The sequence below is a fragment of the Cynocephalus volans genome, chromosome 1 (assembly GCF_027409185.1).
Source record: "Cynocephalus volans isolate mCynVol1 chromosome 1, mCynVol1.pri, whole genome shotgun sequence".
NCBI classification, from domain to species: domain Eukaryota; kingdom Metazoa; phylum Chordata; class Mammalia; order Dermoptera; family Cynocephalidae; genus Cynocephalus; species Cynocephalus volans.
Window position 1 is genome coordinate 30,896,708 of NC_084460.1, and position 25,258 is coordinate 30,921,965.

Consider the following 25,258-nt stretch of genomic DNA (forward strand, 5'->3'; position numbering starts at 1 on the left):
TGTCCACCCAAAGGGGACCTACATCATTTTATAATATAGGGAAATACCTGTAGGATTAATTCCTAAAAGAGTCTGGGCATTTGTAATTTTCCAAAAAGTTTTCATTTTACAAAGTGAACACACTTGTGTAACCACCGCTCAACAACTGCACTCCAGAGGCCTCTCTTGTGCCCCTCCAGTCACCACCCTTCCTCAGAGGACACCTCTTCCACTTCCACCACCGTAGACTAATTTTGCCTGTTTTGAACTGTATGAGGGGTCTTCAAAAAGTTCATGGAAAGGTTTGTATCATCTTTCAATTCCATTTTTTCACAAGCTTTTTGAAGTACCCTAATATATGGTTGAAAACGTATCTTTGAAATTGTTTCTCTGTATTTTATCTGGCACATCTGCATATTTGGAATTGATAGCCCTTCGGCACAGAGGATTTCTGTGTGAGCTTTGTCTGACATCTGCTTGGAATCCTGGCTCTGGAACTCTCTAGTTCTGTGTCTGGTGTATAAGAATCTTGGATCCTTTGATTCTCTGATTCTAAAATTCTACAGCGTCACCAAGCCCAAAATGGGGTGATGGACAGGAGAGCCTGGAAGTGCCCTGACACATTCCAAAGCCTGTATCAGCCAGACCAAGTGCCAGCACCCCCCAGCCCCTGTTGAATGTGGGATGCAGGAAGTTGACTTCCTGTGAATCTTGAATGGCAGAATATAAAGGGGCTCCTAATTGGTCTAAATTTCCTTGATTTGCTTCCTGTTCAGCCAAATTATTCTTTTATTTTATGGTCCCAGGTTTGGTTTTCTTCAGGTATGATTTCCCCTCAGTGAAATGGGGATAGAGGCAGGGGAGAAATAGAGTGTCTCCAGGTGCTGGAGAGGGATGTGTCATTCTCTCTGCTTCTCTTTTTGACTTGGTCTCTGCCACTGCTTATTTGAGAGACTTGGCCAGTGCCTTCCTTTCTCTGGGTCTCAGTTTCTCTGGATGTATAAAGAGGGTTGGGCCAAATGCTCCCATTGTCCCCCTCTCTGAGTCTCCTTGCTCTCTGTTTCTGGGGTGTGAGTCTTTCTCTGGGTGTATCAGACTCTCTGTCTCAGTTTCTCTCTCTGAGCTCCTCAGTCTTCCCAAATCTCTCATTGCCTTGTCCCTGCCCTTGTCAGTCTCTGAATCCCAGCCTCCCTGACTCTCACTGGAGTGTCTCTCTCTGCCTTTGTGATCCCCTGACAATGGGAGGTAAAAATAGCCCAGGGGCCGTGCTGGTGGAGATAAAAGGGAATTTGCCTTTTGTGTCCTGTGGCCAGGCTGGGGGGGCTGTGACACGTGGAGATTGCTGACATAGCTCTCCTCTACTGACCTTGACGGTGGCAATAAAAGGGGTAGCACAGCTTCCTGCCCTTACCGTGGTGCTGAGGTGGGTGATCAGGGCTGGGGTTGGAGCTGAAGGGAGGCAGGCTGGTGGGTGAGGGGGCCTGTGGGTGGGCACGAGTCTTCGGTATCTTAGGAGAGGATGCCCTGGTGTTTGAGGGTATACCTGTGTGTTGGGGGCTCACCCTAGGGGCTGAAATAGAGAGCCCCAGGAGCCACCTGGCATCAGGCCTTGTGGTTTGGAGGATCATGCCCCAGTTTTGGGCCCCTGGCCCCTCAGTTGCCTCATTACTGCCATCTTCCAGTGCCTGCTGCTTTGGACCGCCTTGAACCTCCAAGATTTCCAGTCTCTCCTCCCTGGTGCCTCTGCCATGATGGATATGAGTGAACTTGGGGAGTCTGCCCGCTACCTCCGCCAGGGCTACCAGGAGCTGATGAAGGTGCACACTGTTCCGTGGGATGGTAAGTGAGGGCAGGGGGAAGGGGGCACAGCCACAGAGAAGCCCTTATGGACTCAGACCAGGAGTGGGGTAGGGGCACTCTGGCCTGATAGCTTTAGCCCTGGACCTTTCCCTCAGAGTCTGGAACCTGGAGGCCAAAATCCCAGGGACCCTGTGTACATCACTGTGTGTCTGTGAGCAAGCCTTGGTTTATTCCTCTGTAAAATGGGATAATACCACCTGACTCCTGGAGTGGCTGGAGCCTGAGGCCTCTGAGATGAGACTGATCGACATGTGTGCGGGCTGCCTTCACATGTCCACAAAACCTGTGCTGGGGTTATTTTTAGTGCTTTCCACAGAGCCAAAGCCACTGTTTATCAGGGACAGGAATAAAAACTACTATTTATGACTTGCTTTGATCATAGGACAATAATAACAATAGGCAGTGTGTATCCAGTGCTTATTGTGTGCCAGGCTCAGAACAGATGACTTTCCATGCATCATCTGAACAACCTGGGGAAATGGGGACCAGGGCCAGAGCTAGAACAGGCTTGCAACCTCTGCAGTTGCACAGGGCCCCATGCTCAGAAGGACCTTGTGCTTGATTTAATGCTCTGCTGTTGCCTTCTTGAAATTTTTAATAAGTTTCTAACAAGGGGGTCCACTTTATCATTTGACTGGGGCCTACAAGTTATGTAGATAGTCCTGACTAAGGCACTTGCTGGTAATTAGCAGAACAGGGAATACAATCTAGCAGTCTGCAGCCTGAGTTCATGCTTTTAACCACCATGAAATCTGGACTCACCGAACCTGTGAGGTCATCTGGCCAGGTAGGAAAGAGCACAGACACAGAGTTAGGAGACCTGGGTTTAAGTCATCAGTGAAATGGGGGGGGACCCCCTTGAGAATTATGTGCATGATATTCAGGGGCTGCCCCATATCAGACCTCGGAAGATCCTCATAGCTTTGCATGTGAAGGAATAGGCCCAGAGAGAATGAGGGATTTTTCTGCAGGGCAAATGTGGCCGAAGCAGGGATCTGAACCCAAGTGTGTAACCCTAACTGTTACTCCAGTCAGGGAATCGTCTGAGATCTTTAGGCTCCCTTCCAGGAGTCTGGGTTTGAAGGGTTCTTCACTGGGACTCCTGCGTCCTGGCAGAGGGGCTTCTGGGAGAGGAGCAGCTCTATGTATATGGCTTGAGCCCCTGGAGGTGCCTCAGCCCCTTTCAAAGTCCCAATGATCTCTCCGCAACCCAGGGAAGAAACGGGTCTGGGTGCCCGATGAACAGGATGCCTACGTGGAGGCGGAAGTCAAGTCTGAGGCTACCGGGGGCAGAATCACCGTGGAAACCAAAGACCAGAAGGTTCAGCTACCCCTTTCCTGCGATCAGACCCTCTGTCCCTAGGGGCGCTGGTCCTGGCCAGCGGGATCCGCAGTCTGGATGAAGGGGGTCTGGCAGTGTGTGGGTGGAGGTGATGGGGGTGAGAGGTGAGGTCAGTTGGTTCCTCCAGGCTTCCTACCCTACGACAAGGCCTCCCTGGCAGGTGCTGACGGTGCGCGAAACAGAGCTGCAGCCCATGAACCCACCCCGCTTCGACTTACTCGAGGACTTGGCCATGATGACACACCTCAACGAGGCAGCTGTGCTGCAAAACCTGCGTCAGCGTTACGCGCGCTGGATGATCTACGTAGGCCGCGGGTCGGGGCGGGGCTAGAGGTGGGGCTGTGGGGCGGGGCCATGGCCGTGGGGCGGGACCACGGCGTGGGGGCGGGACTAGAGGAACAGCCAAGGCGCTGTGGGGACCGGATCATGGGGAAGGGCGGCGATGTCGGAGGTGGGGGCGGAGCTAGAGAGGGGCTGGAGGGGCGGAACTGTAGTGCTAGAGGCGGGGCTGGAGGAAGAGCCAGGGCGCCGTGGGGACCCGGAATGTGAGGAGTGGGGCGGGACTAGAGGGAGGGCGGAGCGATGTCGTGAGGCTGTGAAGGCGGCCCCACAGGCTGGGGCGGGCCGGAGGTGGGGCTGGAGGTACTAAGGGCAGCCACTGAGGCGGCGGGGGCGGGGCTCGAGGCTCGGCTAAGGGGCTTTAGCGGTGGGGCCCTCGGCTGGGAGCGGGGCGGGGGGCAGGAGGAAGGGCTGGGGCGAGGTCGGGAGGCCTCAGAGCGTGGCAAGTCAAATGGCTCTGAGAAACACCGCAGGGCTCACGGTGTGGTGAGGACTGGGGCCTGGAGATGGGAACTGGGCCCCCCACCAAAAAAAGCCTACCTATACACTCTCTCCTCAGACCTACTCAGGCCTCTTCTGTGTCACCATCAACCCCTACAAGTGGCTCCCGGTCTACACGGCCTCCGTGGTGGCCGCTTACAAGGGAAAGCGCCGCTCAGAGGCCCCGCCCCACATATATGCGGTGGCGGATAACGCCTACAACGACATGCTACGCAGTAAGGGCCGCCTCGACTCCTCTTCCCCACCCAAGACCCCCACCACGGCTCCAGGGGGGGTCTTTAAAGGATCTCCTCCCCTCCACTTGCACAGTCCCTCCTTGAGACGCTGCTGGGCACTAGATCTAGCACAGCCATTCTTTCCTCCGCGTGGGAGCTGACCTCCGGTCTGGACGGGCCCACCTGGTCCTTCCCATTTCTGGCCCTGGGAGGTGGGGGGCTGCCCCAGTGCCATGGATACCCAAGGTGTTCCACCTGTGGCTGGTCCCACACCTAGGCTGACTTCTCTTTATCTACTCCCTTTTCCTCCAGACCGAGAGAACCAGTCCATGCTGATCACGTGAGTATGGGCTCGGTGTGGGGTGGGAAACGTGGGCCAACTGGCAGGAAGGGGTGGAACCAAAGTCATTTCTGAGGGTTGAATCCAAAGAGCTTAGGGCAGGGCTTTTACCGCCTGGAGCCAATGTCCCAGCTGAAGCAAGATCAGGCCTGAACATTTTCCCTGCCCCCATTCTGGGCACATATTTTATGGGTCGAGGGTAAGGAGGGGATGCCCAAGCACTGGAGTGATCAGCCCCAATACCCTCCCTCCCCAGGGCCCGGAGTCTCCCACCTTAATCCTTTGGGGGTTCTAATTCTGGCTCAAGGGGAGGGGGAGAGGCTTTCCCCCTTCTTCCTTCTCACTATCTCCTTATCTCTGAATTTTAGCTCTATTTCTTCGTTTGCCCCCGTGGTAAAGTTGTAGAATTAGTACATGCCCATATTCATGTCCAGCCAAGGATGATGTTTGTGTGTGAGAGTGTGTGTGTGCAGACGCGCACATGCGTGCACTCGTGCCTGGTGTTTCAGAGCAAGGGCTTTGAAAGTAGATAGACCTGGGTTCAACTTATCACGCTTCTGCTTTCTGCTGTGTGCCCTTGGGCCTCTGACCCTCACCAATAAAAGTGGAAAAATCCTACTTACTACACAGAGTTATAAGGAGTCAGTGAGTTGATATATGTGCCTGACACACAGCAGGGACAGTCACAGAACTTCTGAAGCTGGTTTCCTTATCCATAAAATGGGGGTGATAATGGTGCCTGCCTTACAGGGTTTTCTAAGGTTTACCTGAGCAGATAGAGATAAAGTACTTGGCCCAGCGCCTGGTACTAAGTTAGTGCTCAGTAAACAGTGGTATTATCATGTGTGTTATTATCCCACAGGGATGGTCTACACTGGCTCAGTTTGTAAACAACTCCACACCTCTAAGGGTTGGTCTATCCCTGGGGGTTTTGATTTGGGGGCCTGAGTTGGGAGCTGGGTGGGAAGGAGAGCAGAGGGCCCTGCTTGAGGGGTTGAGTGTTGGGGAGGGGGGTAATTAGCGAGGCCAGATGGGCATTGGTGACTTATGTTTGTGTCGTCCAAGCGGAGAGTCGGGGGCCGGTAAGACGGTTAACACCAAGCGGGTCATTCAGTACTTTGCCATCGTCGCTGCCCTGGGAGACGGGCCGGGGAAGAAGGCCGTAAGACTTGCCCACTTGGGCACTGCTTCTCGCTGTTTTTCTTTCTTTCTCCCCCTCCCCTTTTTTTTCTTTTAAAAAATTGACTCTTCAAAGCTCCCAGCCCTGCCTGAGCCTCCCACCCTGATGGGGGACTCTGGCCTGAGCAAGGCTTGACCAGAAAGGCTGTGGCCACCTTTTACTCGCTGTGTGACCCTGTTCCGGGCTGCCTCTACGTCCCATCCGTAACACATGGCGGGGACCAAATCGCTATTCCTAAACTTTTTTGTGTGATTTTTGTCTTCCATTGTGACCTTCATATTTTGAAAGAGTTTACCTAATAGGCCACTTTTCCTAAGAAGTGATTGTTTTCTTGGCTTTCAGACACCACAGAGACAGTCACCTTCTGCCAATGAGAAGGAGCAGCCTTATGCACGAGGGTTAGCCAGAGCCAAGGGCACTTGTCATCCTTATAGCTGGGGCTTGTGGGGCAATTTTGTGCTCTGTGATTTCTGTACAGTTTTGAGAAAGTTCCAAAACAACAGGGGCCCTGTTTTTTTTTTTGTTTTCGAGGTACAACATTCAATTCCTAGCCCCAGTGCCAGCTCTTCAGAGCCCTTTAGCGGCCCCCTCACCCCCATCCATCCACCCCCAAATGGGCTGCCTTTTCTTTCCTGAAGCCCAAGGCCTCCTCTCCCACAGACCTGACTCCTGGTCCTGTTGAGCCTTGCTTTCTTTTGGGGCATTTTTCTTTTTTTCCACTGTTTTTTTGTTGTTGTTTTTCTTTTTCTTTTTGTCTTTTACTTTTTCCCCATTTGATGTTCTTGGTTTTTGATTTTTATTTCAGTTTTGGTTTTTTGTTGTGGTGGCTGTTGTTTTTGCTGTTTTGTTTTTGCTGTTGACTTTTTGGTACTCTTTCTTCCCTCCCTTTCCTGCCCTGTTTTCCAAACCCCCCAAAGGTCTCTGGAGATGCTGCAGAAAGTTGGGTTGGTCCAGTGACAGGAAAAGATGGCAGAGAGAGGCCAGAGCTGGCAGGGACACAGCTGGAAGGACTGGGTGCAGGGGTCACCAAGGCAGGAAGGGTCCCTGATGGTGGAGTCCAGGGGGAGAGTCAGGCAAGGGAGGTGGATGCAAGAACTTAAAAGCTTTATCAACTCGTCTCCCCTCAGCCCCAAATTTGTCCACACAGACCAGAGAGAGCCCTACACAAAAGCACTGGACAGGAGTGTGTGGGGAGGGGACTCCTGCCATTTCCCTCCTCCTGCCACTCCCCAGCAATGTCTCTGGGGCCATTTTTAAGTCTTGGGCTCCCTGGAGGTGAATGAATGACCACAAATTCCCTGGTGGCATGTCTGTTCTCTCCAGAATCCATTCCTTTCTTTCTCTCCCTTTCTTCCCAGGCTCCTGGCATCCAGGGTAGGGAAGAGAAGGAAAGGGAAATGGAGGGAAGATGAGGATGAGGCTAGGAGGGGGAGAGGGAGTATCCCTCCAGCTGAGACATAGGAGGGCTGTGGGCATGGTGCGAGGCAGGATGCCTGGGCTCATGCCTGCCCTTCCAGCCCCAGCAGACTTATTGTGTGCCCTTGAGCAGATCAGCTCCCTGCTCTGAGTCTTAGTTTCCAAATTTGCAAATTGGGGCTAATAATATGCACCTGGAAGGGTCATTTTGCATAATGTAGGTGTGCAATGGTACTGTGAAGATGCACCTAATCATGATACAAAGGAGAAGTGTGTAAAGGGCGATTCTAGAGGGAGGTTAGGGTAGGAAAGTTCAGGGTAGGAAGAGGTCTCCTGCAGCCTCAGAGCATCAGGGAGAACTTCCTAGAGGAGGGGGCACTTGAGCTGAGTTCTAAGGGGAGTAGATTTAGAAGGTCCCTGGGCTTGGGGCAGGGGCCACTGCATTGAGTTTGCAAAATGAAGGGATACCTAAGAGACCTGAGATGGGGTGGAGAAGGGGAAGGGCTGCAAGGGGAAGACCCCAGAGGCAGCCCCCTGCCTCAAGACCCTGGGTAGGGCCAGGTTTGCTCCTGCTTTCCGGCACTTCTAACAACCCTAGGAGGGTCAGGCCATGGGAGTGGGGTAGAGGGCTACACATTTGGGGGACTAATTGACACTCACTATCCTGCTAACCACTGTCCCCAAGCCCCATTTGGTGAGACCTCACACCCTCTAATGTTGTCTTCCTTCTCCCCCCAGCAATTTCTGGCCACAAAGACTGGGGTAAGTGTGGGCCCTGTGTGAGCGGGCAGGCAACAGTTGTGAGGTCCCAGGGACGTCTCCTGACCCTTCACAACCAGAGGGGCCGTGGGCTGCTCTGGCCTCCCAGTCAGTGAGCACTGGGGCTGACAGACCCCTCACCCCACTGCCACCAGGGCACCCTCGAGGATCAAATCATTGAGGCTAACCCTGCCATGGAGGCTTTTGGCAACGCCAAGACCCTGAGGAATGACAACTCCTCCCGCTTCGTGAGTGGCCACAGTGGGAGTGGGCAGCAGGGGGCAGCAGGGAGGCACAGGTGGTGGCACCTTCTGTGGGCAGGACGCACCAGCGGAGGCCCTGACTGAGGGCCACCCCTCTACCCACAGGGCAAGTTCATCCGCATTCACTTTGGTCCCTCTGGGAAGCTGGCATCCTCTGACATTGACAGCTGTGAGTCTGGGGGTGGGGAGGCTGGGAAGGAGGGATGGAGGCTGGGACGGAGACCACTCTGACTGGGTGTGTGTCATCAGTCCTTTGGGATCCCACCTGCTCCATCCGTTGGCCAGTGCTCAGCTCAGGCCACCTCACCTCTCCCCAGAAGGTCACACCGGCCTCCTCTCATGGGTCTTCTTCAAGCCATAGTTCCTCTGATACTAACCCGACCACATCCTGTCCCTGCCCTTTCTCTAGATCCTGTCACCTTAAGTAGAGACCCCAATCCTTGTTTGGCCACTCAAGCTCCTTGTGATGGGCCCCTCCCCCACCCCACTCTTTTCTCTGGACCCCAGTAGGGCAGGCCTGGCCTGCGCCCTTCCTGCCCCAGCCTCCTGTCTTCACTTGGAGTCCCCCATCCTTTCAGGCCCCCTGCTGGGAAGCTCCCTTACACATCTGGGGAGGTGGCTCATCCTGCCTGACCCAGCCCCACTGCACAGACGCCAGGTGCCTGGGCCACATGCACGGAGCTGGCTGCTCCTCACCTTGGGATGCATGGCCAGATCCTGATGGGTAAATACAGGCACGTGGTGACAGGGGCAGGATCCCAAAGGACTGATGACAGATACCCAGTCAGAGTGATCTCTGTCCCAGCAGGGTCACACTCTGACCCGTGTGCAGACACACTCAGGGGCTTGGCCACACATGCACACACTGACACCACAAATACAACCTACACACACAGATACCCACGTTCATACACTCCCACACAAGGACACACACAGAGACACACACTGAGGTATAGACAGACACATGTCCCTCACAGTGACACAGGCGCCAGTGGAGGGACATCCTCCCTCTCACACATGGTGTATGTGGGGACACAGCACCCCTCATCCCCTGCCCCTCATTGCCACTCCATGCCCATTGGGGGGGTCCGCCTTTCTCCTCAGATCTCCTGGAGAAGTCAAGGGTGATCTTTCAGCTGCCCGGCGAGCGCAGCTACCACATCTACTACCAGATCCTCTCGGGGAAGAAGCCAGAGCTGCAGGGTGAGGGCCCGGATGGAGGGCGATGTGGGGGTCCCAACCCAAAGCGATTGCCTGGCCCTTCCTGGCACCCTCAGGCCAGACCATGGGATGGCTGTTCCCTTACTGTCCTGGGGTGTGTGACATCTCTTCTTTCCTGGGGACTCGGAACCCATTTTCTCTCCTACTCCCTTCCTGGGACTTCTGGTTATTGCTGAGCCCTGGCCTTCCGGCTCCATTACCCTGGCTAGGCATCTCACAGAGACCCAAGTCCCTCCTGCTGTACTGACATTAGGCCATACCAGCACCAGAGGGGGACCAATGACTGCCTAGGCCCAGCTCCCCTCCCTTGCAAGCCCCTCGAAGGTGGGTCCTCCCGATGCCCCAGCACAGGACCTGGGCCAGAGGTGTGGCTGTGAGCAATGGTCGAGGGATATCATAGGGATTGGGGCTCATTCCTCAGAAAACCATAAAGAAAGAGAAGCCATGGACGTAGAGGTGGGGATGAGAATTCAGGCCCCAGAGAAGTCCTGGGAGGGCCCTAGACTCCTGCTGGGCTGGGGCCCCCTGGTCCCACCTTGCTGGGATGTGGGGAGGGAGAATAGCTGGGTGAACACAGCCTGACCTGCCTTTTGCTGCCTTGTGTCCCCAGACATGCTGCTTCTGTCCATGAACCCCTACGACTACCACTTCTGCAGCCAGGGTGTCATCACGGTGGATAACATGGATGATGGGCAGGAGCTCATTGCCACTGATGTGAGGGCTGTGGCGGGAGGGAGTGGGCTAGGTGGAGGTGGGAAGCACTTTCAGTGGAGCTGTGCCCAGCTGGACCCTGGAGGAGCCCAGATTTCTCTGAACCCACTACTCACGTCACCCCCAGCATGCCATGGACATCCTTGGCTTCAGTGTGGATGAGAAGTGCGCCTGCTATAAGATCGTGGGTGCCCTCCTGCACTTCGGCAACATGAAGTTCAAGCAGAAGCAGCGGGAGGAGCAGGCGGAGGCCGACGGCACTGAGAGTAAGGGGCCCTGACCCTGGCCTGGCCTTCACCTTGACCCTGATCTCAATGTCCTGTCCACCTTGACCCTACCTCTTGTCCACAACATTGTACCTCAGTCCAGACCCTCACCCTCCTGAACTCCTCCCAGCCTCCCTCTCCTCACCCAGGCTGAGACAGTAGAGCCCCAAGTGCCCGCATTTTCGCCCTCCTCCTTCCTTATCCTACCGTGTGCCCTGCCAGGTGCTGACAAGGCTGCCTACCTGATGGGGGTCAGCAGTGGGGACCTCCTCAAAGGCCTTCTGCACCCCCGGGTGCGTGTGGGGAACGAGTATGTGACCAAGGGCCAGAGTGTGGAGCAGGTGAGCTGCCTGCAGGCCACGGCCCACCTGGGGACAGCTGAGGCAGGGTTCCCTCCTTGTCAGTTCCCAACCCAACCTGCCTGTGCTCCAGGTGGTGTTTGCTGTGGGGGCTCTGGCCAAGGCCACTTACGATCGGCTGTTCCGGTGGCTGGTGTCTCGGATCAACCAGACGCTGGACACAAAGCTGCCCCGGCAGTTCTTCATCGGGGTCCTGGACATTGCTGGTTTTGAGATTTTTGAGGTGAGAGCAGGCCCACAACCCCAGGCTCTGTTCTCTCTGAGGTGGAGGAGCATGGGTGGGTGGGGGACAGGAGCTAACTCATGCACATCCCTGTTCCTCCACGGGCCTCCCTTTCCCACCTGCGAGGAGCCTGCTGAACTGGGCACCTTCCTCTTGTAGTTTAACAGCTTCGAACAGTTGTGCATCAACTTCACCAACGAGAAGCTGCAGCAGTTCTTTAACCAGCACATGTTTGTGCTGGAGCAGGAGGAGTACAAGCGGGAGGGCATTGACTGGGTCTTCATCGACTTTGGCCTTGACCTGCAGCCCTGCATTGACCTCATCGAAAAGGTGGGGCCCAGGGCAAAGTCACTGCAAGGAGGGAAGGGTATTGTAGTGAGTGAGTAGGAATGTCTGTGTGCTCATGTGTGAGTAAACCTGTGCAAGTGTGCATGTGTGTGATAGTGCATCAAAGTAAGCATGTGTCTGTGTGCGTGTGTGTGGATGGGAGTGTGCGTGGATGGGTGTGTTGGAGTTGAATGTAAATGGATGTTGGGGGTGTGGGTGGGCATGTGCATCCCAGTGCTGCTGACAACAGCCTCTCCTGGGTGCAGATGGCTTTTCAGTTCACAAAGCCTTATTGCAGCCACAATGTCACTGCATCCTCAGAACTGCTTGGGGGTAGGGTGGGGTGTGATCCCTTTATTTGTGTTTTGACTATGAAACATTATAAATATTTTTCCATTGTATAAAGAACAGAGGAAAGAAAATTAAAGAAAATTTGGAAATAAAGGGGAAAAAAGTGTTTTACCCAATCCTACTACGGCCTGTATTGTAGCACCTGAGTTAATTTACTCTAAATCTTTAACTTGTGCATCCATTTTCTTTTGTAGATACAGACTCATTTCACATCCTACTTTATCTCTGAAAATATATTTTGGATGTTGTTGAAGAAAGCAGTATAGTTCATGCAGCAGATAATTTTCCTACAAAGCCTTTCTGTAATCCCCTACTGCTGGACATTTAGGTGGCCCACAGTTTTTGCTGTTAGAAGATATCAGCACTTAAGATATTCATTTTCCCATTTTGCAGGTTAGGAAATTGGGTTTAGTGAAGTCTAAGGGCCCCACAGCTAGCTAGTAAGTGAGCAAGCCAAAATGTGAACTCAATGGCCTTTTAAAAAAAATTTACCATGTACCTGTGCGGAGGTGTGTGTGTGTGTGTGCTGTGAGTGTGTGTCTGGGGGGTGGGAGTGTACAGAGAGGCCAGTTTGGGTTTGCACTCTTCTTTACACAAAGAGGACACCTCAGTGCCGCGCTCCATGCAGAAGGGGGCTGGCAGCCAAGCCACAAACTTTTCTTTCTCTCTTAGAAGATGGGTCTCCTGGGAGTGGGTCTGGTCCCTGACCCTCTGGGGTTGTGGCTGAGGTTGGGGATCTAGGAAGGTCCCCAGAGGGAGGCGGTCTGGGGAACAGGGGTCCAGCCAGGATAGGCTGGCTTGATGGAGGCTCTCCAAGCTGTTCCCTGTCCCCAGCCACTGGGCATCCTGTCCATCCTCGAGGAGGAGTGCATGTTCCCCAAGGCTTCAGATGCGAGCTTCCGGGCCAAGCTCTATGACAACCACGCGGGGAAGTCACCCAATTTCCAGCAGCCTCGGCCTGACAAGAAGCGCAAGTATCAGGCCCACTTCGAGGTGGTCCACTATGCGGGCGTGGTAGGTGCCTGTTGGAACCGCCGCCCTCAGCCACCCACCCTTCTCTCTGCCTGCTCTGGGCTCTCCACCTTGGCTTAGCACTTGTCTTGCCCCTACCAGGTGCCTTACAGCATCGTGGGCTGGCTGGAGAAAAACAAGGATCCCTTGAATGAGACAGTGGTCCCCATCTTCCAAAAGTCACAGAATAAGCTCCTGGCTACCCTCTACGAGAACTATGCAGGCTCCTGCTCTAGTGAGTACCCACGGATAAGACTGCCGTTCCAACAGGGGCTCACGGAGCAGCGTTCTCTGGAGTGACTGGGCCCCATGTCTCTACTAGCTGAGCCCCCCAAGTCTGGGGTGAAGGAGAAGCGTAAGAAGGCAGCATCATTCCAGACTGTGTCCCAGCTGCACAAGGTGAGGTGCAGTCTGGGCCCCGTGGGGGCCTCACACTCGCCAGCCTCCAGACCCCCTCACTCCCAGCCCTGTCCCCTGCACCCCGGGCGGGCGGCCGTTAAGACTTGCAGTGATGTTTAACTCTCTCCACGTGAACATCACAGCAAGTCTGTGCTGCCTCCCGTCCCCACGCTGCCTGGGCAGGGTTTGCAGGGAAGGGATGGGAGCCACAGGACCTCTGGGAGGGATAGAGATTTGGTGGGGAACTGAAGACTTTTGGGGTGGTGACAGGAGAGAGCAAGGGGTCACAGGGAACAGGGATGAAAGAATAAACTTACGGGGCACACTTGGGCACTTGCTCCCTGGTCGTAATGGTCCTGACCCGCTGCGGCATCCCATCCTGTTTCTCTGCCCCTTTTGTGCCTTCCCCTGCCCCACCGCTCTTCTGTGCTCCCAGGAGAACCTCAACAAGCTGATGACCAACCTGCGGGCCACACAGCCCCACTTCGTTCGTTGCATTGTCCCCAATGAGAACAAAACCCCAGGTAGTCACCCCAGAGCTGGCTCGGTGGGGATGGGGAACATTGGAGGGAGCATGACAGGGCAGAGACCAGGAAACTGGGTCTTCCCCCTGACTCCACTGCCTCGCAGTGTCTACACAGCCTCAGAGTAAGCCCAGGGTCTGGGCTTTTTTTCTTTTCTCTGAAGGGGGCCTGAAGTTGTGTCCATTGGCCTCTAACCTTTTCCCTTCAACCCCTGCCACATCCAGGGGTCATGGATGCCTTCCTGGTGCTACACCAGCTACGCTGCAATGGGGTCCTGGAGGGGATCCGGATCTGCCGCCAAGGATTCCCCAACAGGCTGCTCTACACCGACTTCCGGCAGCGGTGGGTGGTCCCTGCCCATCCTGGCTCCTTCTCGGCCCCGCCTCTCCAGGTGGAGGCAGCAGCCTGGGCGGCAGGAAAGGCACACACACCTTAGAGCCTAGCAGGCAGACAGAGGTTCCAGTCCCCGAGTGGGAAGCAGGGGCCTGGGAGAGATGGTGGTGGCTCAGACCTGGGAGGGGGATTGTGGGGAGAAGTGAACAGGCTTGGGGCAAGTACTGGAGGTAGAGCCAGCGGGCCTTGTCGATGAGATGAGGCAGCTACAGAATAAGAGAGAGACAAGGGGGGTGCCCAGGTTTGGGGCTGAGCAACAGGGGAGTTGGTGGTGGATTTAGTGAGATACAAAGACAGGGTTTTTAATTTTTTTGTTGAGGAGTGCTGAGGGGACAGTGGTTTGAGCTCTGCTTTGAGCATGTCGAGTTTGAAAATTCTCCAGCACACATCCTAGAAGAGAAGTTGAGGGGGAGATTGGATTTATTAGTGTGGAGCTCAGTGGAGCAGGCAGAGCTGGTACAGATTTGGGAGGTGAAGGAGAATTTACGTGGGCGAGACTTCATATGCCTGGCATGCAGTGAGCGCTCGGTCAATGCTCTCAGCTCTTCTCCCTTCCCTTGATAGGTCTGATTTTGTCAGGCTACAGCATCCACAGTTCCTTCCCCCTCCAGAAGTAACTGTGGTCATCCACACTGTCCTTATAAATGGATGTCCCTACAATACTGTACACATGGGCACATTGACACGTAGACACGTGTGCACATGTGCACACACACATGGTGCTGAGTTTGTTTTTTCATGTAACAATCTATTTTGGAGATTATTCTTTATTGATGGGCATAAATCTGCATCATCATCTGTTTTTTTATAGCTGTAAAACATCCTATAAGGGCCGGCCCGTGGCTCACTTGGGAGAGCATGGTGCTGATAACACCAAGTCAAGGGTTAAGATCCCCTTACTAGTCATCTTTAAACAAACAAAAAAAGTCCTATAGTCTAGTGAACCTTGTGCTTTGTTTAATGAGTCCTGCTAGTGAGGGACGGTTTGTGTTTCTGGAGTTTTGCCTTCACAGTGTGGCCGCAACACGCCTGGCCCACACAGCCCTGTACACCTGTGCAACAGGTGACTACTTTAGAAGTCCGTGTACTGGGAACCCTTGCTTTTTCATTTGGCAGCTCGCTGGTATGGGGATCTAAACTCTGGACCTTGGTGTTATCAGCACCATGCTCTAACCAAAGGAGCTAACTGGCCAGCCCCCTTGCTTTTTGATTAGAATTCTCTCCCAAATGTTCCTTCAGTTGTGATACAGTACAGCATGTCACCTTTATATTTTTTGCCTTTAAAAAAGAAAGTAGTGCGTGTCTTTTGTAAAAACTATAGCCTCTACAAATGTAGTGAATGCATTTAAACGGACCCTGAGGTTTTTTTTTTTTTTTTTTTTTACAAGGATGACCGGTGAGGGGATCTTAGCCCTTGACTTGGTGTTGTCAGCACCACGCTCTCCCAAGTGAGCCACAGGCTGGCCCTCACCCTGAGGTTTTTGAGCAGAATACGCCAATCCCCCAATGTCATGATGCCTCCCTGCCACCTTGCTCAGTGTGTGCCCTCTAGAACCTTGGCTGACGTCTCTGAGAGGCCCAGGAATGACATCCCAGACACTCCCACCGGCCTCCTCCTCACCAGCCCTTCCCTGCTCCCTAGGTACCGTATCCTGAACCCTAGCGCCATCCCGGACGACACCTTTATGGACAGTAGGAAGGCCACAGAGAAGCTGCTGGGCTCACTGGACTTTGACCACACCCAATACCAGTTTGGCTACACCAAGGTCAGGGTACACAGGAATTGGGGCTGATCCTGGGTTTAGGTGGTCACACTGGCAGGGGTCATGCTGGCCGTTGGGGGTTACACCTGGCTGCCCCCCTCTGCCCCTAGGTGTTCTTCAAGGCTGGCCTTCTAGGTATCCTGGAGGAGCTCCGTGACCAGCGTCTGGCCAAGGTGTTGACGCTGCTGCAGGCGCGGAGCCGGGGCCGCCTCATGCGTTTTGAGTACCAGCGCCTGCTGGGAGGCAGGTGGGTAAGGGGGGCAGGGGTGGAGGTGCAGCCACTGTCCCATGGTTCACAGAACCACCAGCCTCTCCAAGCTGTGTCATGCTGCCCTGTGGTCAGATTGTCCCTATGGTCGCTTGGGGCAATGTTCTGTTCTGAGCCCCCAACCTCCATTTCCTCACTTCGAAAACTGGGGTGAGGGCCCCAGCCTCTCTACTCCATGCCATCCCAGAATGTGGCCAAAGTGATAATGATGGCGCCCTGTGATTTCCAAGTCTCTTAAGTTCCAGGCCCTGGACGAGATACTTTATTTGTATGATTTTAGCTAATGTGCAGACAATCATAAGAGGGAGGTGCTGTTATTATATCCGTTCAGCAGAGGGGATACCTGAGGCAGAGAGAGCCAGTGACAGCTGGCAAGTGCCTACTGGGATGTGAGCCCAGGCAGTCTGGCCCCAGAGCCCAGTATCTTAACCACCCTGGTGGCTCCAAACACTTGCGGAGGCTGTAGGATATTCAAGATGCATGAGTGCCATCCTGGGTCTCTCTCCCAACCTCACTTGCAAAGCAGAGGCTACTGGGAAGACAACATGCCTCCTGTGCTTAGTGGGATGTGGCCCGGGTGGGTGGTCAGGAACATCAGGGCTTCACACCCGGCTTCCCCTCCCCAGGGATGCCCTATTCACCATCCAGTGGAACATCCGTGCTTTCAACGCCGTCAAGAACTGGTCGTGGATGAAGCTGTTTTTCAAGATGAAGCCGCTGCTGCGCTCAGCGCAGGCTGAGGAGGAGCTGGCAGCTCTGCGGGCAGAACTGCGGGGACTACGGGGGGCACTGGCCACTGCTGAGGCCAAGCGCCAGGAGCTGGAGGAGACGCATGTCAGTGTCACCCAGGAGAAGAATGACCTGGCCCTGCAGCTGCAGGCAGTGAGTGGCGGGGGGGGGGGGAGGGAGGGCAGGGGTTCCCCTTGGTAACCTGGTGCCCCCGGCACCACAACTATCCCAACCTGCCCCAAGGAAACACCACAACCAGCCCCACAGCAGGGTGGCCCTGGTGTGCTCTGGGCACCTAGGCCTTACCTGGATCTTCCTTCCTACTCCAGAGGCACCACCAGACGAGGTCTTCCACGTCCCAGCTTCTCCACCCATAGGCCTCAATCTGTCTACGTGTCCTAACGCTCTCACCCCATCACCCTGGTTTCCTGCTAAAGCTGCAGGGGAGCCTATGTCCCCAGCTCTCCCTTCATTGCTGCCCCTGAAACAGACCCATGCTCCCTTCTCTGGTTAAGGGCCATGGGAACCCAGGTGGCAGGTAACAGGGTCATAATCAGAGGGCAGGGATCATGGGTCCGGAATCTCCCCAAGTTCCCAGAGCAAATTTTCTTTCCTTCAGCACATGCTTTGAGTGTCGGCTGCATGCCAGCCCTGCATGGGTGCTGGAGATACACTGGTGGGAAGACAGAGATGGTCCTGTGGTCACAAAAGTCACTTACTAGTGCAGAGGCAGCCGTGTAGCCAGGCAGGGAGGAAGCAAAGAGAACACCTGAGCCCCTCCACAGCCGTGCAGGGCCCTGCACACCCACAGCTGCCCACCTGCCCTCAGAGGGCCTCAGCCCAGCGCGGGGAGCAGGCAGGGGGCCTCATTCTGGGTTACCCCAGCCTGACTCGTTTCCCTCTTGATGCTCTGTGTGTCCCTCTCCCCAAACCATGTCTCCCTCCACATCTGAGCCCCTTCTGGGCCAAGAGCAGAACAAGGCAGTCCTTGGTCCTCAGAGCCCAGCCGAGCATGTGCATCGAGCCCTTGGGTGGACAAATAAAGTTTCTTCTCCAGGACCTGGCCTGGTGTCCCTCAGCTGGTTTGCCTGGCCCTGCCTTGACTTGGCCCCACTTTCTGTGTCCCCTCCAGGAGCAGGACAACCTGGCAGATGCCGAGGAACGCTGCCACTTGCTGATCAAATCCAAGGTGCAGCTTGAGGCGAAGGTGAAGGAGCTGAACGAGCGGCTGGAGGACGAGGAGGAGGCGAGCGCTGACCTGGCTGCCCGCCGGCGCAAGCTGGAGGATGAGTGCACTGAGCTCAAGAAGGACATCGATGACCTGGAGCTGACGCTGGCCAAGGCCGAGAAGGAGAAGCAAGCCACAGAGAACAAGGTGTGGGCCTGGCCAGCTGTGGGGAAGGACCTGAGCCAGGGGGCCAGCTTAGGGGCCAGGTGGCTGCAGGTCACTGCCTCTTGTGGGCCTCAATTTCCTCATCTGTCAAGTGGGGTTATCAGGGTGAGTGAGGATTCTGTGTGTAACTGGCCTTTGCTGAGCACACACTACAAGGCCTCGCACACAGTAGGTGCACAGCCAATGCTAGCGACTATCATCCTCCTCCTGGACTGCAAGCCCCCTTAGGGCAGGAACCCCACATCCCCAGCTCTGCATCTGCCTGGTGCCTTCATATGCCTTCTACCCTTGAGCCCTCGTGATGGCCCTTGTGGTTCGCAGCCTGGGAAGTACTGACTTCATGAGCCAGAGGGAAGCGAGGTGGGGTGGTAAGCTGCTTGTCCAGGCTCTCACAGGTGCTCGCTGAGGCAGCCAGGGTCTATCCATCTCTCATTCCGGGCTGGCACTGTGCTAGTGCCTCGTGAGCTTTGGCTCCCTAACCCCTCAGTACAACTCCAGGAGGACAGTGTCAGTTCTTAGCCATGAGGCAGTGGAGGCTCAGAGTGGAGGGGCTGGCCCAAGTCGCATAGCTGGAAGGGGCAGTTGCTCTGACCTGGCGTGGAGGCTGCTCAGACTGGAGTGTGGGGAGGGAGGTCCCCATGGTGACCCTGCCCCGGCACAGGTGAAGAATCTGACAGAGGAGATGGCCGTGCTGGATGAGTCGGTGGCCCGGCTGACAAAGGAGAAGAAGGCATTGCAGGAGGCCCACCAGCAGGCCCTGGGTGACCTGCAGGCAGAGGAGGACCGCGTGAGTGCGCTGGCCAAGGCCAAGCTCCGGCTGGAGCAGCAGGTGGAAGATGTGAGTCAGGGCCAGCCCAGGGGCCATGTGGCAGGAAGGGGGCACCGGCTGGCATGGGCTGTGGCTGAGCTCTGCCTGTCCTGCCCCGCAGCTGGAGTGTTCCCTGGAGCAGGAGAAGAAGCTGCGCATGGACACGGAACGGGCCAAGCGCAAGCTCGAGGGCGACCTGAAGTTGACACAGGAGTCGGTGGCAGATGCTGCTCAGGACAAGCAGCAGCTGGAGGAGAAGCTCAAGAAGTAGGTGGTAGGGGAGGGCAGCCGACCCGACCTCCCGGCCGGCAGGGCCTTCTGGGCCTGCACGGTGTCCTCATTCCCTTCTGGAGTCTAGTCAGTCCTGCATTTCTGCAGATGTTAAGTGTCGAGGGTTGAGAGATGGGAGTCACTAGGGTGCATGGGGGTGTTCTGCCCTCCCTGCACCAAGGGCCCAGCAGATCCAGAGCAGCGGGTACACAGGGGTGAGGTCACTTAGGGCCTGGGAGGGGGTGTTTCCTGGGGCGCCTGGCAGGTGGATGGAAGGTGGGGCCTGGCTGGCTCATGCCCACCCTGTGGCTCCCAGGAAGGATTCCGAGCTGAGTCAGCTGAACTTGCGGGTGGAAGATGAGCAGCTACTGGGGGCCCAGCTGCAGAAGAAGATCAAGGAGCTGCAGGTGCGTGGGGGACCAGAGTGGGTGAAGCTGGGGTCAGAGGTCCACCAAGGTACAGTGTCTGCCCACCCACGCCAGGCTCGGGCAGAGGAGCTGGAAGAGGAACTAGAGGCGGAGCGGGCAGCCCGGGCCCGTGTTGAAAAGCAGCGGGCAGAGGCGGCCCGGGAGCTGGAGGAGCTGAGTGAGCGGCTGGAGGAGGCAGGTGGTGCATCGGCCGGGCAGCGCGAGGGCTGCCGCAAGCGTGAGGCTGAGCTGGGGCAGCTGCGGCGGGAGCTGGAGGAGGCAGCACTGCGGCACGAGGCCACGGTGGCGGCTCTGCGGCGCAAGCAGGTGGACACTGCTGCTGAGCTGGGGGAGCAGGTGGACAGCCTGCAGCGGGTGCGACAGAAGCTGGAAAAGGAAAAGAGCGAGCTACGCATGGAGGTGGACGATCTGGGTGCCAACGTGGAGACTCTGGCCCGCAGCAAGGTGTCTGCCTCCTTCTCAACTCCTACCTCTGATCCCTGACCCCAGCATCCAGTCCTGAGTCCTCCCTTTGAGCCCATCCATACCCATCCTGACTCTAAACCAATCCTGCCCCCAGCAGTAGGCCCCACCCGTTGACCCCTGGCCATCCCATGCCAATACTGACCCCACACCAGCCTTGATCCTGTACCTGATCCTGATCCCTGACCCATTAACCTGACATCCATCCCACATCTCCCCATCTCCCCTGGCCAGTCCTGACCTCAAGTCCTGACTCCTAAATCCTATTCCCTGACTCCAGATCATCTTTGACCCAGCATCCAATTCCAGTGTCAGACCCTTGACATAACATAGTTGTGACCCTAGCCCTTGACTCCTGAACTCTGACCTAATACCTTTCCTGACTCTGTTTCTGTCCTGAACCCCAGCACCCAACATTTACCCCTGACCTTTATACCACCTAATCGTGGCAGCTGATCTCTGACCTCTGTCCCCAGCTGACTCCAGATCTAGCATCTTTTATTTATTTATTTATTTTTAAAAGATGAACAGTAACGGGATCTTATCCCTTGACTTGGTGTTGTCAGCACCACGCTGTCCCAAGTGAGCTAACCGGCCATCCCTACATAGGGATCCAAACCCATGGCCTTGGTGTTATCAGCACTGCACTCTCCCGAGTGAGCCATGGGCCGGCCCTCAGATCTAGCATCCTAACCCTCACCTTGACTCAGTGGCCTTGGGACTGGTCCAGCCCTCTCACCTTTTGACATCCACCAGTTAAGCCAGGAGCCTAGCAGTAGAATCCCTGGCCCTGAACTTAAGGCTCTCATCACCCTTTGATTCCTGGGCCCATATCTAGCTTTCTAGTTCCTGATCCCAGGTCCCAGTCTCTGCCTGGCAGTCCCAGATCCTGCCCTCTGATGCACAAACTTGTCCCAACCCCTGACCTTGGATCCCAGGCCAGTGCAGAGAAGCTATGCCGGGCCTATGAGGATCAACTAAGTGAGGCCAAGATCAAGGTGGAGGAGCTACAGCGGCAGCTGGCAGACGCGAGCACCCAGCGAGGGCGGCTGCAGACTGAGAGCGGTGAGGCCAGGGGTTCAGTTGGGCCATGCCGGGCGGGGCCTGGGTGCTGTCCCTCGCCTGCCTGACCTGCCCTCTCCTTTGCCTGCAGGAGAGCTGAGCCGCCTCCTAGAGGAGAAGGAGTCTCTGATCAGTCAGCTGAGCCGTGGGAAGGCCTCAGCCACCCAGAGCCTGGAAGAACTGCGGAGGCAGCTGGAGGAGGAGAGCAAGGTGGGCTGGCATTGGCAACTGTGAAGTGGACAGGTGGGCACTGGGGCCCCTGGCCTGGACGGATGCTGAGGTCACTGGTGTCCCTGCAGGCCAAGAATGCGCTGGCCCACGCCGTGCAGGCTTTGCGGCATGATTGTGACCTCCTGCGGGAGCAGCACGAGGAGGAGGCTGAGGCCCAGGCTGAGCTGCAGCGACTGCTGTCCAAGGCCAATGCGGAGGTGGCCCAGTGGAGGAGCAAGTATGAGGCAGATGCCATCCAGAGGACCGAGGAGCTGGAGGAGGCCAAGTGAGTGCCTTGCTGCCAGAACACCACCACGCTGAGGTTTACGCCTGTGCCTCTGAACCCTGTCTGGGGGTGACGGGAGATGCTGGAGCCAGTCTTCTGCCAGCCTCCTCCCTACACCCATCCCCCCCGTCTGGTCCTATGGCCTAGAAAGAAGCTGGCACTGCGGCTGCAGGAGGCAGAGGAGGGTGTAGAGGCTGCGAATGCCAAATGTTCATCCCTGGAGAAGGCCAAGCTCCGGCTGCAGACGGAGTCAGAGGACGTGTCCCTGGAGCTGGAGCGGGCGACCTCAGCTGCTGCCGCACTGGACAAGAAGCAGCGGCACCTGGAGCGGGCTCTGGAGGAGCGGCGGCGGCAGGAGGAGGAGATGCAGCGGGAGCTGGAGGCAGCACAAAGGGAGTCCCGCAGCCTGGGCACGGAGCTCTTCCGGCTGCGGCACAGCCACGAGGAGGCTCTCGAGGCCTTGGAGACACTCAAGCGGGAGAACAAGAACCTGCAGGGTATGATCCACCATGCGCCAGGGCCAAGGTGCTGCTCTGGGTTTGGGAACATCTTTCAGACACTCAGAGTACCCTGCTAGGGCCACCCTGGAATTAAGGGTGCATGAAATGACCTGGTTGGAGGCCAAGCCATGGGGGTGGCCCCTCAGTGCCCTGTCCACTCTTCAGAGGAGATCAGCGACCTCACAGACCAGGTCAGCCTCAGTGGGAAGAACATCCAGGAACTAGAGAAAGCCAAGAAGACGCTGGAAGGGGAGAAGAGCGAGCTCCAGGCTGCACTGGAAGAGGCTGAGGTCAGGGGTTGGCTGCAGGGGTGGGTGGACGCTGACCCGCTGCTCCCCTGGCCTCCCACTTCCCTGAACACATGCGCACAGCCCCCATCCCCATACTGCCTACTCCACATGCCCAGGGGGCCCTGGAACTGGAGGAGACCAAGACTCTGCGGATCCAGCTGGAGCTATCCCAGATCAAGGCTGAAGTGGACCGGAAGCTGGCAGAGAAAGATGAGGAGTGCACTAACCTGAGGTATGTCCATCCCTCCTCCTGGGGCTAGGAGCTTCTCCCGTGCCCGCCTCTTGAGAGCAGCAGAAAGGGAAGGAAGCTGCATGTGCCGCCCCACTGTGTGCACGGGCTGCCTCTCCCACATGACTCTATCAGGTCAAGTGGTCCCATTCTGGAGGTGAGCCTCAGAGAGGCTAAGGGACTGGCCCAAGGTCACACAGTGGGGTAGAGCCAGAGTCCATCCCTGCCTGTCTCTGAGCCTTGCTCTTGTCCCTGTTGCTCTGATGGGCAACAGGCTGTCACAAAAGGCTTTAAACCAGGGAGGGACAACTCACTTGTTACCGAAATTGGCTCCCGTCCCCACCAATCCTTGAGTGTTTGTAACGGCAGGTGTGATGCCTGCACCCACCTGCGCCTCCCATGCCAAGGCGCCCCTTCCATCTCACCCTGCCATAGGCGCAACCACCAGCGGGCAGTGGAGTCCCTGCAGGCCTCCCTGGACGCAGAGACCCGGGCCCGCAATGAGGCACTGCGGCTCAAGAAGAAGATGGAAGGCGACCTCAACGACCTGGAGCTGCAGCTGGGCCACGCCGCCCGCCAGGCCATGGAGGCACAGGCAGCCATGCGGCTGCTGCAGGCCCAACTCAAGGAGGAGCAGGCAGGGCGGGATGAAGAGCAGCGGCTGGCTGCCGAGCTCCGTGAGCAGGCGCAGGCCCTGGAGCGCCGGGCTGCGCTGCTGGCTGCCGAGCTGGAGGAGCTGCGGGCCGCCCTGGAACAGGGCGAGCGTAGCCGGCGGCTGGCGGAACAGGAGCTGTTGGAGGCCACCGAGCGCCTCAACCTCCTGCACTCACAGGTGGGGACGGAGAGCGGGTCCCATGGGGATGGGTGGGGTGGAGGCCCACTGGGCCAGCTCTGAGACTCTGCTTCCCCATAGAACACGGGCCTTCTGAACCAGAAAAAGAAGCTTGAGGCGGATTTGGCCCAGCTGAGCGGGGAGGTGGAGGAGGCTGCCCAAGAGAGGCGGGAGGCCGAGGAGAAGGCCAAAAAGGCCATCACAGACGTGAGGCTGGGCCAGGGCTGTGGGGGGCCCGGGGCAGAGCTCAGAGGGACTTCCTCTGGGGCTGGCCACCTCTGACCATGCCATCTCCTCCTCTGCAGGCAGCCATGATGGCTGAGGAGCTGAAGAAGGAGCAGGACACGAGTGCACACCTGGAACGGATGAAAAAGACCCTGGAGCAGACGGTGCGGGAGCTGCAGGCACGGCTGGAGGAGGCAGAACAGGCCGCTCTCCGAGGCGGGAAGAAGCAGGTGCAGAAGCTGGAGGCCAAGGTGTGTGCAGCCCCTCTGGTCCTTTCCCCAGGCAGGGTGGGCAGCCTGAGGGCACGCTAGGCCATTAGGCCCGTCCCCTGGCTGCCCGCAGGTGCGGGAGCTGGAGGCAGAGCTGGATGCAGAGCAGAAGAAGCATGCCGAGGCCCTCAAAGGGGTGCGCAAACATGAGCGCCGGGTCAAGGAGCTTGCCTACCAGGTGGGTGACAGGGTCTACCCTGGGGGCAGCCCTGGAGCTGGCTCCATCCACGCAAGCCCTAAGTCCCCTGTGCCTGCCCAGGCCGAGGAGGACAGGAAGAACCTGGCTCGCATGCAGGACCTAGTGGACAAGCTGCAGAGCAAGGTCAAGAGCTACAAGCGCCAGTTCGAGGAGGCGGTGAGTACGCTGAGGACTGGGCATCTGGGGCCTACTACTGGCCAGCATGCCTGGGCTGGCCCAACTGTGGCCAGGTGAGGCGTCAGCAGCAGGCTCCATAAGGGGTGGCAGCTCCATCCTTCCAGCTCAGTGACCCACTGCCCATGGGGAGAGGTTTCTCACAGCTCCAGGAAAAGGCTAGACCTAGCTGTCTCTTGGAGTGCGCCCACATGATTTCCCCTCGCCAGGGCTGGAGATGGCTTCTGATGGGCTGGGTTGGCTCGCAGGCACCTTTCAAAGGAGTCTTAACTTCCTAATACCTGCTGCAGCTGCTGGTGAGGAGGGAGAATGGTGGTAGCAACAGAGCTGAGGACCAGAAGCCAGCTCCCTTCTGGGGATGGGGCAGGGACCAGAATGACCATCTCAGTTACCAAGGCCCTGTGTGTGCCCCTAGGAGCAGCAGGCCAACACCAACCTGGCCAAGTATCGCAAAGCCCAGCACGAGTTGGACGATGCAGAGGAGCGGGCAGACATGGCAGAAACCCAGGCCAACAAGCTGCGGGCACGGACCCGGGATGCCCTGGGCTCCAAGGTAAGGGGTGGCATGGGGCACCGCCCTCTGCACGGGGCAGAGGAGGTGGTGCAGCTCACTTGGCCATCCCTCTCCCCTCAGCACAAGGAATGACAGCCTGAGACCCTGGCCTCTGAAGAAGGACATATGCTGTTTGTCTATCATTCACCTCCAGCTACCCCCACCCTGATGTGTCATCTTTTCATCCCCATCTGCAGCCCCTCACCCTCCCCAAGACCCTGAATAAATGCTGCATCTGTAGCTCCAGCTGGTTTCCTTCTCCTCCCTTGAAATTCGAAGGGGAGGTGAATTTCAATTTCACACAGGCCCATGGATAAAAGTCAGGTTCA

At 56.7% G+C, this 25,258-nt stretch overlaps 1 protein-coding gene across 1 annotated transcript; it reads left to right on the top strand.

The window, feature by feature from the left end:
- Nucleotides 1–1,571: 1,571 nt before the first annotated feature.
- Nucleotides 1,572–25,175, top strand: MYH7B (myosin heavy chain 7B). The gene is made up of 41 exons (XM_063090216.1): nucleotides 1,572–1,818; nucleotides 3,054–3,160; nucleotides 3,342–3,485; nucleotides 4,080–4,236; nucleotides 4,549–4,576; nucleotides 5,642–5,738; nucleotides 7,911–7,934; nucleotides 8,087–8,179; nucleotides 8,300–8,363; nucleotides 9,299–9,397; nucleotides 10,026–10,129; nucleotides 10,254–10,392; nucleotides 10,615–10,733; nucleotides 10,825–10,974; nucleotides 11,134–11,304; nucleotides 12,487–12,666; nucleotides 12,766–12,898; nucleotides 12,986–13,062; nucleotides 13,499–13,586; nucleotides 13,811–13,928; nucleotides 15,622–15,745; nucleotides 15,853–15,989; nucleotides 16,637–16,892; nucleotides 17,872–18,114; nucleotides 18,794–18,970; nucleotides 19,062–19,207; nucleotides 19,527–19,617; nucleotides 19,693–20,082; nucleotides 21,039–21,165; nucleotides 21,254–21,372; nucleotides 21,462–21,658; nucleotides 21,806–22,155; nucleotides 22,324–22,448; nucleotides 22,565–22,680; nucleotides 23,113–23,509; nucleotides 23,591–23,716; nucleotides 23,815–23,985; nucleotides 24,077–24,181; nucleotides 24,263–24,358; nucleotides 24,792–24,929; nucleotides 25,011–25,175. Exons 1-41 carry the CDS (start codon nucleotides 1,728–1,730, stop codon nucleotides 25,020–25,022), a joined length of 5,826 nt encoding a protein of 1,941 aa, XP_062946286.1. The 5' UTR covers nucleotides 1,572–1,727; the 3' UTR covers nucleotides 25,023–25,175.
- The last annotated feature ends 83 nt before the right edge of the window (nucleotides 25,176–25,258 follow it).